Below are 15,641 nucleotides of genomic sequence, written 5' to 3'. Positions count from 1 at the left end.
GTTCTCTTAAGGTAGGTTAGATGAGAAAGGCGGCGTGTCAGCTTAGCTACTCAGTTCAGCCTCCAGAAAAAAAAGATATCTGGGTCTTAAGCTAAGAGCTATACCTTTACTTCCAGAAGTTTCTCCCAAGACATGTGCCAGAGAGATGCCTGCTCAGGTTTGCAACTGTGTCCATAGTCTGGGTCCCTTGCTTTGAGGCAGCAATTGCTCCACTGCCATTTCTCTAAATCAAACCCATGTTTCAAAAAAAAAAAAAAAATATTATCCCGTAAGGTGAAATGGAGAGCCATACCTATATATATCCAGGAAGTTCACCGTTATATACCAAACATTATATTTTGTAATAGGGAATTTTTTTGCTCTTTTATATTTATGCAATGCTCTCTCATGTTTTTAGAAGGAGCAAGGAGTGCCTGGTTGCCAGTTCTCCTTTCTCCTCCTCAGAAAGGGCTGAGATTCTTTGCAGTGGGGGTGAATTTGCTGCTGCTTTCAGTAGAAAAACAAACCAAAGTAACAGCAACCCTAAAAGCTAAAGCAGCCCCTCTCACATTTTAACTACTCCCCCCTCAAACCCAGCTATAGGGTTTGCCGTATGAGGGATAAGAAAAAAACAAACCACCCCCATAGAATATGCTACACACATCTCCAGAGGAGTCGTGCTGACGTTCAGAATGAAAAGGCAGCTTTCCTTAGCGACCATGAAGATGTCCATTCTGCAGCTTCTGTTATTAGTGGGCTAACATATTATCAAGCTGCTTTTATCATCTTCTTCCACTCATCCTGTGCGGCATGAGTCTTTGCAACTGCAGCGTGATCAGGTTTTTTTCAAAAGTCTGTTTAACTGTGACTAGGCAAGTTCATGGGCTGGCAACATTTGAGTTCTTACACAACTGAAGGAAAGAAAAACCCCCATAGTATTAAGCAATGAACACATGTTTGCAAGGAAGAGAATGATTTCTTCAGTTACTGGAAGTAATTTTTTAAGTGTCTCTAATTCACAGTGCGACTTAAAAATACTTTTAAAGGGTCTCAAGGTGGTTTTTCAATAAGCCTCAGTTTCTTCCTTGCAGCAACAGCCTTAAGTCAGGAGAGAAGGTCTACAATTACCTTTTCTTCATGCTTTTGCTTTCTTTCCTGGTCCCTCAAATCAGAGTCAAGATTTGAATGTAAGCTTTCCATATCTACTAATGAAATCATCAAGATCTCTCAGAACTGCCAGAATATATTTGATTTTTTCTTGCAGTAGAGAATGATCTTCTGTATGTATGAAATTCATTTTTTATGTTTTTTATAGGAAAAAGAATGGTAAGTCTATCTCAATATACAACACATTTGATTTACTGTGGCAACAAATATTAGGAGGACTTTTTTTTAGGCATTGTTTAATCTCCTTTCATCAATTCAGAGTTTAGTCCAGCAGCTTTTAAACTAAACTTTGACAATGCAAGAAACTATTCAGAGCTGCAGATTCAATGTACAACACTCTGCACTTTCAGTTTTTCTTATTAAATCTTTTATTCCATCCGTAGACATGTGCAAAAAAGAAACCAACAAAAAAACCCCAGGTACATGTTCTTATCAAAAGCATTGCTGAGTGCTAAGAATATGCAGACAAAACGAAACACATATTTTACTCTTCATTGATTTATACCCACACGCTGGCTCTCAGAGGTTTAGAGTATTTCTCTACAAATGCACAGTTCCATTGACTTGAATGGCAGTACCTGTGGAGTAAAGGACTTTGTCTTCTTGAGTAGCACCAAAGCTACTGCTAATGGTGCCTTTCCCTTCCCAGTAGCTTTCTCCCACTTCAAGTTTGAACAGTGGGTTGTTGGAGAGGTCCTCAGGCAAGCACAATACTGATATCGTCAGGACATCGCTGAATATCAAAATATCTTCTAGTTTAGAAGAGCAGTGTTCCTCACTCTTCCATGTTATCACAGACAGGTGCTTCTTCTGAGAAGAGTTATCCATTTAGCTTCTTTTTGTACAAAAAAGCCTGTCTGGGTAAGAAGCATTTCCCACTAGGATATGAAAGCTTGGAAGCTGAATTTATTTTGCTGCTCTGTTATACTAATATAAATAGTAAGAAATGTTAGGGTGTTTTCTCACATATAAAATTAGTGTGCAAAAGATCAGAAGGGAGAAGTTTCATTGTGATTGGTACAGGAAGATGGCAATGCGCATCTCAGGAGGAAAACTCCCAAATACAAAATATTTGAAATGCTTAAATATATTTATTAAAATAGGTACAAATAGGATCAGAGGTTAAAAAAAAAAAGTCACTAACTTCTGAAATAATGTCCGGCATTAATTCAAAGGATAGCAATAGATCACAGTGTATCAGGAAGCCAACTAGAAATATTCTAGTTGGAAAACCTCCAGAAGCAGGAGCTATAATCACTCACCAGACCTTATGAATACATGTTTCACTGACAATGCTCAGTGGTTTCCAGGGCTGCAAATTTTCTGTTCCCTCCTCTTATTCCAAACCTACTGCGGGCAGACTCCCCTTACACAAAAGGAGAGATTACTTTTAAGCTTGAAAAAGAGCACCTATATGACAGTAAAATGTTGTTTTCTTTCTGCTTCAGGTGTACTGAAGAAATACGTCTGTTTTCTTTCCCAGGTGGAGATTTCTCCATAACAGGAGAAAAGTTGTAGTTTTTGTACACCGGTAAAATTGCATGTTAATAAATTTAATCCTTCATGTTATTTAAAATAGATATTAAAAAATCCATATTCAATCAAAGCTTATAAAAAAAAAAGTCTATTGACAGGATAATCCTTCCACTAAAACTGCTTGTGTGTTTGTGCCAGCACAGGAGACCCTAAAATGCTTTCTCGACCCTGCAACTGTTGTCTTCTTAGGGGTGCTTCTGCAGAAGGCCACTGCATCCCTCTCTTCTGGCTGAAGTGTTAGTTGGCAGAAAAATGTATTAGAAGCGTAAAAGCATGGCAGTTTTGAAATGGAGAGTACAGACAGTGGCTTAAGGTAAAAGTTGGTGAGATGCCGCAGTGTTGCAGTGCTTCTAGCCACCTTGACAAAGTTGCAGGTACTCAAAATAGAAAAAAGCAATCACTTGCACACAAATGGAGCAAAACATGCATATTCTCATTTAAGGTGCAGTTACTTCTGTTAAGATTCACGACAGGTGGAAATCAAGTTGAAACAGAAACTAGTTCTGTGTCCTGCTCCTGCTAAGAGGCTCACTATTTTCTCAAATGAACAGAGCAAAAATCTGTTCAAGTATTTGCATCAAGCAGGCTCCAAACTAGTTAAAATTGAAACCTCCTGATTCTGTGGTGTATTGTGTCACCCCAGGCGGTAAGGCTGCACCGCCTGCAGACTCACTTTGACAAATAAGACTAGTTACTTGTTGCAATTTCTCATCTTCCCTAGGCTGAGTTATCAGCCCATCATTCATCCCTCTTTCTTGCCTATCTGAAACAAGTATCACTGCAGAGATCTTCTTTCACCTCTAGTTACAGCAACAGAGCACATTTCAATTAAAAATAGATTAAAAATAGTTTTAGCAACATTTCTAGGAACTCTCAAATAGAACAGCCTTCAGCACATTTAGGAAAAAGGCAATGAACAAAAACAACTGCAAAATACACCTCCCCCCCCATTTCTATGGGTTGTCATTACAAAAAAGTCACTGGAAAGAATGCCTGATTTTGAAGACATTCGACTCAGTCCGTGATAGCTTTGGGGAGGCAGTCACCTTCGGCAACAGGATAAGCAGCAGCAGAGGATTGTTCTGAGGGGGTGCTTTCTTCTGTATTCCAAAGCTTTTTTCACTTGCTCTTTAGCTTCTCCTACATAGTCCTCAACATTTTGCATATTTATCTCAATGACATCAAAGGTGTCTGCCTGTTCCTCCACTAGCAGGGCCACCTGCAGAAAGAGCTCGTGAACTTCCTTAATGCGACCTTCTAACTTCACCAGCTCCTTATGGCGTGTCTCTATCTCATTCAAGGCCGAGCGAGCCCCCTTAACATCCGACAAGAGATTCTCAGAGAAGACATCCCACTTGCCTTGTTCAATCATCTCCTCAATCTGGTTGCTAGAAACATCTTTGCCCATGATCTCTAGCTGCCGCTGAATTCGAATCTTGCAGTTCTCCCGTTGGTTCATCTCCGTTGCATTGTATTCAAACATAGCTTCCTGGAATGCGTGCATCAGGTCAACGTAGTGATTCTTCGCTACCCTGGCGATGACAGACATAGCCCCGTATTTTGTTATTGCATCTTCACTGAAATCTCTCATTATCTGGAGTTTCCTGTGGATGCTTTCCCCACGGGCCTTGATGTCTCTGGCAATACAATTAGTATCTCGTTTGATGCTACTAAGACGGCGCATGGAAGTAAGGAAGCGGCTGTTTTGCTTTCTGAGCCGCTTGACATCCTCTTTTAGGTGGTCATTTTCTGTCCGGATGTTCTGTATGTCTTTATGAAGAATTTCCAAGGCATAATCAGTCTCATAAAGGAGAACATCATGGGGTGAATTTTCATCATCCTGACTATCAGAAAACTGTTGGTTGTGTAACCTGGCAAATTCACGCAGCTCGTTTAGCCGGTCTTTCATCCTGCCTGTAAAACAGAGGAACAGGAGGAAAGAAGTTTAAAATAAATAAAATATTGGTTTTCAATGGTTGAAAGTTCATAACTAACAACTACATCATAGTTATAACTACATCATAGATAACATAACGATATCAAAGATAACCCAAAATACCAGATTTTAAATTTTTTCACAGTATTTTATACAGTGATGGATCTCAGATACAAAACTCTAGTGCTAGAACACTCTCGTAGAAACTACAAAGCTTAGAAACTAAAAAAGTGCAAGAGAGATGACAACAAATCCTGAAGACAAATCCAAAAGAATGATAAAAAAATTCCCAACCCCCAAAAAAATGCCAGTCTTTCACTTGGAGAAAAATCCAAACTCTTGAGCAAAGGATAGGAAGCCTTCAGCCATCGGTATGCGTAGACATGTTAACAACTGCATGCTTCCCACTGCTGCTGACTACAGAAATCTCCTCTAGATCTTGACCCTTCATTACATCATCTGGCCCAAACGTCACAGGTCCTCTGTCATTCTAAGCTTGCTTTTCCTGGGAGAAGAGTAGGAAGCCTCTCAGAAACAGAAATGGCATTTACCAATACCATTGGGAAAGAAAAGTTTCGAGAAATGGTGTGGAAAGTATCAAGATAGACCAAAAAAAAAAAGGAAAGGCAAGTTTAGGGTCTTCAGATGCTATCACTGACCATAGTGTACCAGGCATCAAACAAAACAACACAGTGATCACAGCATTTTGTAAGTAAAACCATCCATCCAACCCTTCTTTTTTGTATGATGGAAACATCTTACTGAAGGAATAAAGTAACACTGTTGTTATAGATCAGGATCTGTTTTCTGTGTGTTTGCCTCAGACATACTTAACTACAAATTTCATTAAAAAGCCACAGAATGAGTAATCTGTACAGACCAGTTACGTGGTAACAAAACATATATCTCCTTTAAGTATGTTGTTTACTTGAAACTCTAGACCTAAAGTCTTTGCAGAAAGTGAAATCTGAAAGCTTCAGCAAGAACCCTGCACCAAGTGTTACGGCAAGCAGGAAGCTGAAAATTTCCCATCACAAAAGCTGTACGTCCCGTGACGTCATTGAAATTAATAAAAAAGAGAACCAAGTTAAGAAGCAGCACCAAGCAGGACATCTCCACATCTCTGTCGCTGGAGGATTCATTTTTGTATTTCCAGGAATTAAAGTGTCTTCACAGCGTTTACAAACATCTACAGCAGCAAGGTGCCATTTGTGTAAACTAAACCATATGTGTGCAGGACTATGTTGCCTTTGTGCTTACCATTCCTTGAACCAGAGAAAAACTAAAGTTCATCAGCCTTCCACAGAGAGCAGACAGACAACTGGCTCAATGATATTTACATTTTATTTTTTGTGCTTGACAAAGGAAACACAAACAGAAAACCACACTGAATAAGAGCTCCTGCGTAATAAACTTGTAATTTTGCAGGAATAGGTCTACCTTTCCTTCCCCTTACCTCAAAAGTGTAACTTGCAATTTGACTTTCTCACCCACAACTACTTTAAGGTGTTAGATAAAATAAAAATAGGAAGAAACGGAGAAGCAAATATGTGGTAATTCACAACATGAAAATACTAATGCTGTAAGAAGTTCATGTGTATACTAATTCTGCAGCATCTGTAAAAATATCAGTAATTTTTTTTAATACAACACGACAGGTTAAAAGAAGAGTAAGGAGCTGTCAAGTGTGGCCTCAGATTGCACCATGATGTTGCCTACACACATGAAGATCATGCAGCTAAACACTGGCCTATGTCTTAGTGCTTCTACCAAGTCTGCCTATAGCCTGTATGTGCTGAATAAAAGTTGTACAATGTAAAATTTAATATTCGTCATTCAGTTCATGGACAGATATCTCATTTACTATGTTACTACTGTTCATCTCCGCCGGGATTTCTCCTGTGAAATCCCTGGAAAGCTCCATAAACTCGTAACAGTCTTTTGGGGGAGGGCAGATCTAACAGCCACCTCCACAGACAGAGGTTTCAGCCCGGAGTGATTAAGGACAACACTACCACCCTTGATGAGTTATGATGCCCACTTGAGACACCTGAAGCACAGTTCTTTGTACCTGGTATGTTCAGAAATCAGCTCCTTCTGACTTGGGTCACTGCTGCAAGCCTCCGGCACTTTGCTGAGTAACAAGCTGGACATCAGTGAATGAACACATGGATCGAGGCCACTTGTGAGAAGCTCGTCTCCAATGATATGTACAGCATCACCCACGATCTCCGTGACCCAGCAGATCCAGTAGAATCCAATTCTAAATGTGAACAGAGCAATCAAATTACAGTTGCACTGACAATCTTCAACCTGGGGTTTCCCAGTTTCTGAGTGCTTAGCATTAAAAGCCTACATTACTTGAAAATACATACCAAAACTTACATTCAAGGTGGTCAACATTAGGATCTTTTAACTCTGCATTGAGGACCTGTACCCGTCAGGGTAATGGCTCCACAGCTAAAGTGATCACACTTTTGTCCCAACAAATGGATGCCACCTCTTCAAGCCTGGCTTCAGAGTCCTGCAAAATCAGGGACCTTTTGACATCTTCTTTCAGTCTCCCTGAGTCCTGCCTTTTCCTCTCTGTTTCTAAAGTGCATCACCTAGCCTGCTTCCCACTTCATCTTCACGTTTTCAAGATGCTCTTCCTTATCTACGTACAGTGCCTGGACAGGGTGGAGGACAGGAAGAGAATGACTTTCTGTCTGCATTTCAGCATCGTATTAGGCCACAAACATCACAAATTGCAGAGGACACCTATTCAGCTTTATGTCAGAGTATGTTCAGTTACTCTGTAGGTTAGCATTTGCAATATTTGGCCAGAGAGATCTGTGAGGTTCAAGAAAATCTTTAGATTTCAGCTTTCTTTAGCACCTTTTGCTCAAGTAACATGGCAAATTTATTTGGGGCATTTGCAAACTGCTGCTTTGAGAAACTCACGATTTGGCAAAATTTTAGGAGTTTTACATAAGGAAAACAGCTGGCTCGAATCAAGCCATGACAGAGGTCTTTCCACATTTCAAATTCCCATTTCAAACAAAGGGGAACCAAATCTTCCCAAGAGAGGACAATAACTTCCAAATATTCCTTCGATAGTGTCAGGGCCAGAACTGACACTAAAAAGCTGCAACAAATGAATAAAGCATGGGAGAGCAGCGGGGAACAGCCATTTGAAAAATTCCAGCTTAACAGATCAGTATTTTAAAAAGTTGACCTCCTTTATCAGATGCTGCTGTTAATCAGGGAAGTTGCATCTACTTACACGTTGATGGCATTGTTTGCATTTAAAACAGCAATATAGTAATACATAGCACATTACTAATTGTTAGGGATAGCCTCGGCACCTGTTCTTTAAAATGAGCGGCAATCTCTCCCTTAATATAGGGCCTGGTGCAGCAGTAGAAGTTGGGCTCCCTGGCTAGGAGACAGCTCTGCAGAAAAGGACCTTGGTGTGCAGGTGGACATCAAGTGGAAGACGGGTCGGCAATGCGCCCTTGTGGCAAAGGAGACCAGCAGCATCCTGGGCTGGAGCAGCAAAAGTGGTCGAGGGAAGTGACCCTTGCGCTTGTGACACTTGAGAGTCCACGTCTGGAGGGCTGTGTTGGTGATGGAGCTCCCCAGCCCAAGAGACATGGTGCTGGAGCACCTGACGTATGAGGAGAGGCTGAGAGAGCTGGGAATGTTCAGCCTGGAAAACAGGAAGCTCAAGGGAGATCTTGTTGCTGTCACCAACTGCGTAATGCAAGGGTAGACCCTTCAAGGAGATGTACAGTGATGGTACAAGAGGCAACAGACCCAACTGGAACCAAGGGAAAAGCCAGCCAGATAGAGGGGGATAAAAGGGAAAAAAAACCCACCCTTTCAGAAACGCTGGAAAAGGTGCCCGGAGAAGTTTTGGAATCTGCATCCCTGAAGGTATTCAGAACTCTACTGGACGTGGCCCTCAGCAACCTAAACTAACTGTGTGTGTTTTGAGGGGAGGTGGATTACACTATCTCCAAAGGTCCAGTCTAAATTGTTCTAGTACTCAGCCTTAGCTCAAAAGTTCGCTAATTTGAACACAAATGCTAAATATATTCAACTACTTGCACAGGTTTATTTAAGATACATCTAACACATTAGAATATCAAGACACCAACTACTCTGTACTCTGGAGTAACAGCCCCAAGAGTACAAATACCTTAACTCTAAGAGTGTGTTTTAACAGATTATCTGTCAGTTTGATTTTCTTTTAAAAGACTGCGTATAGTCAAACTGGAACGTGTACTTCTATGTTTGTATTTTTAGTCTAGATAAATCTGTCCTTGTAAAAATCAAGTTCCTTCTGCAGTCCATCATGGTATGTACACCCAAACACACACTCGCACACGCAGGAAATACAGGCCAGGTAATGACTGCAAGGGATACAGCTTTGAAGCCAGATCTCATCTCTTCACGTTAGCATGCTATTCTTGGTATTAATCACCACAATGACTAGCTTTCCCATGATGCGTGAGAAAGACGCAAGCTGTCCTGTTGCACTAAGACTGCAGCCCCACATAGCTCTGCATGATGTGGGATTTCAGATGGGAAGGGAAAGCCACTCTGAAAACCAAAAACTGTGCATACACATAAAACCCCTTTCTGTTAGCACCATACACATACAAATAGGAGTCCTGCATAGCATATTTCCATTGCTGTGCTAATGTTCTGCAGCCTGTTATCTACGTAGAAATAAGTTAAGGATGAAAAGTTATTTCTGTAAAAACAAATGAATTGCACACCTCCATTTCAGCTTTAACCTTTGTATAGCCACATCACTGAGTTTGGGGACAAACAGTGAAATAACGCAGCAGTTTCAGCACAGCATCTGTATTTCATCACCGGTAGCTGGGAGGAAAGCCAGTGTACATTTTTTCTTTTTACAGCATTCATAAAAGGCAGCTGCTAGTTAACACCAGCTTGTGGATTACCAAAAGTCTAGTCAATAATCTTTTCAGCCTTGAGTAGGGCCTTACAAGATGCATCTTTTATTTCACTTGAAGTGGCCTGTTTGAGGAACAACAGATTATTTCCAAAGGAGCCAGTTAAAAATAATTTCTATCAGCAGTTCTCTCCCTCAGAAGGTAAAAGTCCTTTTGTGCTCCACTACAAACCCACGTAGCTCATCCTGTCTCTGAATGACACACGCTCTTGGTTGCATGATGCACTATAGATGTGACCCAAGAAACAGGTGGTGAACACTTAGGAATTAACCTGCTCCTAGGCAGAATTACTTCATAGCCAAGTGTGCGTCAGCACATTCCAGTAACTTCCCACACTGCTTGCAGAGGATGCGGTATTGATGGAAATCCACTCAGATGGACTGGCTGAGTCAAACACACTCCATTACAAGGCAAATAATGCGCTGTTGTTGCACAAAAATGCAGGTCATGTATAGGTAAAAGAAGTGTTAAATGCAGCTGAAGCTTCATTTAAGAATTGGAGTCTCAGATTTAACCCTAATTTTCTAGTATCTTTCTGTTTTGGAAACCACTGTCTTAGACCAGATTTAATAATTTTGCCTGGTATGTATTGTCTGATAGCAGATTTGTCAATATTAATTAACTTGGAAAACAGACTATTGTTACAATAGGTTTTCCTCTTTCCCAAAGAGCTTCGAACTGACTCAGAGCAGAGTGCTAGTCATCTTTTCAGACCAAACTCCCTGTCTCCCCAGTCATGTCCATCACTGGTAGAACAGCAGGCTTGAATATCTCAAATCACTCCTCTTTATTCTTGCTTCTCATCTATAAGAGCTTGAGGAAACACCAAACATCATAATCTAATAATTAGGACAGTTTACCTTCTGGAGCTGTTTTAAGACCATATCTGTATATTAACTCCAATATTAACAACTATGACAGAGATCAGCATTTCAAAGTCTTTTTGTGGCCTCACTGAAAGGAAGTTACTTTCTCTGGAGTTTCTTGGATTGGACAATATTTAAAAATAGATAAAATGTATTCAGGATCGAAAATCCATCAGTTAACACAGCACACCAGTTATACAGCTACAGGAATCCAGCAAGAAGCTGCAAAGGTACCTGAAGACTCTTAGACACTACCTACTTCATACTGTGTGCAGCAGAACACCTCCTTTATACTTTCAATCACCCTAGAGAAAAGTGCATCCACTTGCAAATGTCTCAGGGAAGTTTTTTCTCCAAAAGCTTGCATGAAGTGTCAACTTCTCCGTTTGTACCAGAACTACTTACTTATTTTGTATGACAGCATTTTATAAATTCAAGGATGTAGGGTGCATCTCGTACTCCTCAGACATAGTCAGTAAGGTTAACCATCTTGGTGTTTTCCATAGACTGGTTATCAGGTTTTCCAGACATCGGTATCAAAACTAGGAGAAGCTGCTGGCATGCATTAAATGCACACATAATATGCGTTGCATTTTTCACGTACTTGTGATGAGACTGACTAAAAAATCTGAAGTTTTAACTCGTTACTGCACAGTAGCACATGCTAAGGAAACTTTCTGGCATTGGAGAGGACCGCTTGTTGTACATAGGTTGGTTGCTACTCTTTACTAAGTTGTCTAGGTTTTCACTGGAGAGCTGTGGATCACCACTGACAAATTTTTGATTCTGGGTAGATGATAAAATGAATTCTCAGTATCTTCTCTTGACATTTTTCTCACAAGTCACACTAATGAGCAATTGTAACTACATTTGGTTTTGTTTGGCTGAGGGGGAGCCTGTACCAGGGCTGTAGGCAAAAAAAGTTTCTGCATCTGCTTCACTACATGGCCCACTGAAAAGTGTTAAGTCTTTACGTGCATTGTTTGAACCCCCTCTCAAAATTGGGAAGTCTCTCCAGCAGCCGTCGTGCTTCTGTATACAAATGGAAGTTAAGGACAGGAAAGGCTAATGCACACCCCAAATTCAGCTACGTCCTTTTCCCAAGGATGCTAGAAAGAGAATATATAGTTAGCAACTGCAGATATTGAAAAAACGATAAATCCTTGGAATCCTTGAGACCTGCGAGCTGACTGTGATCGGTTTTAATGTGCACAGCTTGCTAAAACCAGAACGTCATTACAAAGAGTAGATGGAACATGCACGGGATTGTATTTTACCCAAAAGGAAGAAAAACCAATCCCTCCATCGCTCTCCATTCAGTGCTTTCCAGCGCATGCGGTGCACTGTAGGCTGACCACTGCAGCGTGCCCGTCCTTCCTGCCACAGGCACCACCAAGGTCTTCAGGTAAAATTGGCCTGGATGGAGACAAGAGGAGCGTGAACTGTACCTCCACCGGCTTGGCAAATCGTTAAGACAGAACCATACCACTAACGTAAACAGTGACACAGCCGTCCATGCATTTCTTGGCAATTACTACAGCTCGGCATCGTTACGAGTCACGGCGCGAGGAAATCAGACGCCGCGCTCACAGGCAGTGCTGTCGCTACAATGCCATGAGTATATACATTATCTCATTAATCACCTCGGCTCCCTGAAACACATTGGCTCAGCAGAATAGCTCTGTACGTACCACATTTATATAACTACCATTGCTACCACACAGTGGTATTTATAAGTGATTAAGACATTATGTTGGCATCCGAGTAGAAATACGAGGTTGCATGTGATCATGAGTCAGACGCAACACGTTCTACAGACATTTTTTAAATTAGCACAACTGCATTACTTTTTAAAATACATATATATTTAAAGGTTGCAATACAGTGCTATAATCTGAGATCAAGTACTCTTTACTTTAAAAAATCCCTTTAAGGTTAAATACAGGGTGTTTTATTGGTATTTGTTCACGTGGGCCAGTACACATGAGGCTCAGTTCTGGATCCTACTGCAAAATCTACACAACTGTAACTGGACCAAAATAGTTTCAGTCAGGAAATGACCCCCACAGCCCCAGGCCATGTCAGGCGCTGGCAGGCTTTATGGCAATCACTCTACACCACGTAGCATGGCTGTTCACAGGCCCGTTCAAAGTACAGGTGAAGCTGAGACAAGATACGGATGTAATTAGGGACACACTGGCCAGTGGTACTTAGAGAATCTGTTCCTGGCTGGGCATACCCAAAGCTCAAGCAAGCTTTATTCTTGCATTCAAAAATAAGTGATTTGTCACTAACACAAATACGGCACAGAGGAAGGGAAGAGCAGGAAAAGCTGGAGCGTTCAGTACTTTCTTGGCTTTTGTGAACGTGAGTTTGTCAAGAATAATCTTGGCAATTAATGGGTTAACTGTCATAGCAGATAAAGCAAAAGCTGCATGCATGATAAGCCTTCTGAAGTCAAGACATGTGACATCACTCCCTCCGTGACAAACTACAGAAATAGGGTCTGGATGAGAAGTGTGAAACACTGTGTGTGATAGGCTAGATGAGATATCAAGACGCTCAACACAATCAGCAAAAGCTATCAAAGCAGATGTACAAACTGAACTGCATTGCTCCCCTGATGCGTCCCCCTCGCTGCTCCCCAAGAGGGGGTTCCCAGCAGCGTTGCCGCTCCCTGGGAATGATGTTCTTCTCCAGAGATGGCTCATGTGGGGGCCACGTCTTGGGGGGTCAGCCCGAAATGTAAGGGTAACCAGCAATGGCTTCTCTGCAAAACTGCATAAAAGTGGTAACCCCGCATTTGGTGCCGAGATGAGTTTATTGGATCAAATGAACATTGCCTCAGTAATTTCTGCACCATGCTCTGTCATCCCTGCAGTACAGAGATCACCAAAGGGTCAAAGAAAATTGGTGGGCCAGATAAAAGATAATGGAGAGTGTATCTGGTCCAGCACCTTCATACTTGATACAGCAGTTATCTTTTCACCATCAGAACTGGTTTTGAATATGCCAACGTTATGATGGGCTTCTGTCACACTCCGACATTATCCATGTTTTCCATTAGCAACTTGGAGAGTGGAACCAAACCTGAGCCTGTACCGTCTCCAGGTGACACTGAACTGGAAGGGAGTAAAAACGAGCATTCGGTGGCAGAGGGGAGGAGAAATGATGACAATTTAAGATGATCTCAGCACAGAAGAGAAGTACTAACAAAAATAAAAGGAAATTCAACAGAGACGAGCCTGGTATGGTACATTTAGAAGAAATTATTTGCACAGATAGAAAGTAGGGAACACCTAGTTTGGTAGCAGGAAAGCGCTGGTGGGGTTATAGCAGATGGCAAGCTAAAAGCCACGTTCACAATATAATGCCATTGTAAAAAAACCCGTGTCTTATGTCAAAGGTGGCATGGGAAGGACTGGTTTTACTCTGCTTGACATAGCTAAGGCCTCAGTTGGAAGAGTACATCCTGCATCAGTTACCACACTAGGAAAGTTGGAGCATACTGGGCATTGTTGCCAAGCGGTTTAGAAAATGCAACCCCGGAGGAAGAGGAGTTGAAGGAATTACATTAATTTCATGCAGAAGACCAGAGAGACGGACACAGCACTCCAGTGTATAAAAGGAGTTTATAAAAAGATAAATGATGAGTTACCTGTGTTGACATTGGAAACACACGAAGTAATCCATTTGCTTCACACATGAGATCTAAGTTGAACTAGCTGTGACTAGCGGAAAATCAGACCATTCCTCTGCCAGAGCACTGTGGGACTCTCTTCCTTAGAGGACAGAGAGAGGCTACAGAAACCCCTCTCAGGTCTGGTTTAGGTGCACTGCTACACTGCGCCGAATGGCTTAGGTAACATCTTACAGTCTCCCCATGGCCCCCTGTTTCCATGATATGTTCAGTGCCCTCGCTCCCCGTCTCACGGTGTGTCCAGCACAGTGTATGTGCCCGTGCCCATGCTGGGGAGAGATTTGGGTGACTCTTTTCACCCAGCAGATTCTCTTCCCTCTCCATTATTTCTGCACCAGCAGCAACAACCATTTCTCCTTTTGGAGTAGATATCGGTTACTGTTATAATATGGAAGGTGTCAGACATGGAGCCTAACCCACAGCACCCAAAATCCCCAAAACTGTGATATAATATGCAGTTGTGTTCCATAGCATCATGTTTACCTGCAGTGCCTGGAAGACATTGTTATTATCCCCATTTTAATGTCTCAAGAGATCTTATGTGCCACGCTTAGTTTCTTCATGAAGATCTCTTATGACAACAGAGGTTAACGTGCAGTTTTAGTCTCAGCCAAAACACCAGATACATTTGCCATATGAATTAACATGCAATTTGTTTCAGAGCAGTGGTCGTACAAAGCAGGCAGTGAAAAAAATTAAGGCGAGACAAAGGTCATCAGAGGTGTTGGGCATCTAAACCATCCTTTCTTAAGGATGACCTTAAAGATGATGAACAGTCTGTTCGTCTGCTGGACCTTTGGTCTGTTTTGAATAAAAAAAAGTTACACCCATCGTGTAGTGTCACCACTTCCACATAAAACTATTTAAATAGCAAGCAACACCATTGGTAAGAAAGCAGCATCCTTCAAATTATATTCTCAACTTAAAGTGCCACATATTGCCATTTTGATCCCTGACAGCTTACAAAACAGTTCCTAAAATACCATCTAAAGAACAGAAACAAGAAGTGTGAATGTCCATTTTAGGCCAGTGTTATTCTTCTAGTCATTTCCTTTCCTGGTATCACACAGTTACATGCAGTTATCTCAGCCATACACAAATACTAACTCTTCTTGGCAGGAAAGGAAATGAGTATCAATTAATAGGAAGCAATCAAAGAACGCTAACTTTTGCACCCACTCGCAGATCTAGCCATGATGATGCCCAAGAAAGGAGTAAAAGCTCTTCCATCTTGCATATAAACCCGATTTTCTACAAAACCTGCTCTGGAGCTATTCATAACCACACAGGAGCGTATTCATAACCACATATGAGCACTATGAATGAAATGTTAATACTCGCTAAGCCAGACAAACAAGGCAGCTGGAAATGCAGACACCTGTGGGGCCTGGACGAGGAGTCTCGTATTTGAAAGCGCCTCTGGTTGTCCCTCATCCTGCACAAAACCCAGCCACCCCTTTCGCCCCTTTTGCCCCTTCTTTTGCCCCTTT

General features: G+C 41.6%; 1 protein-coding gene across 1 annotated transcript; it reads right to left on the bottom strand.

The window, feature by feature from the left end:
* Window positions 1-3,724: 3,724 nt before the first annotated feature.
* On the bottom strand, window positions 3,725-4,591 carry STX11 (syntaxin 11). The gene has a single exon (XM_009707190.1). The coding sequence runs from the start codon at window positions 4,589-4,591 to the stop codon at window positions 3,725-3,727; it is 867 nt and encodes a 288-aa protein (XP_009705492.1).
* Between the last annotated feature and the right edge of the window lie 11,050 nt (window positions 4,592-15,641).

Source organism: Cariama cristata, unplaced genomic scaffold (assembly GCF_000690535.1).
Source record: "Cariama cristata isolate BGI_N322 unplaced genomic scaffold, ASM69053v1 scaffold29529, whole genome shotgun sequence".
Taxonomy (NCBI): Eukaryota; Metazoa; Chordata; class Aves; order Cariamiformes; family Cariamidae; genus Cariama; species Cariama cristata.
Note: the sequence above shows the minus strand (reverse complement) of the source record. Positions and strands in the feature narration are given on the sequence as shown.

What these genes read in the sequence shown, in the direction of transcription:
- STX11 (XM_009707190.1), bottom strand. Translation starts at nt 4,591, where the DNA reads ATGAAAGACCGGCTAAACGAGCTGCGTGAATTTGCCAGGTTACACAAC.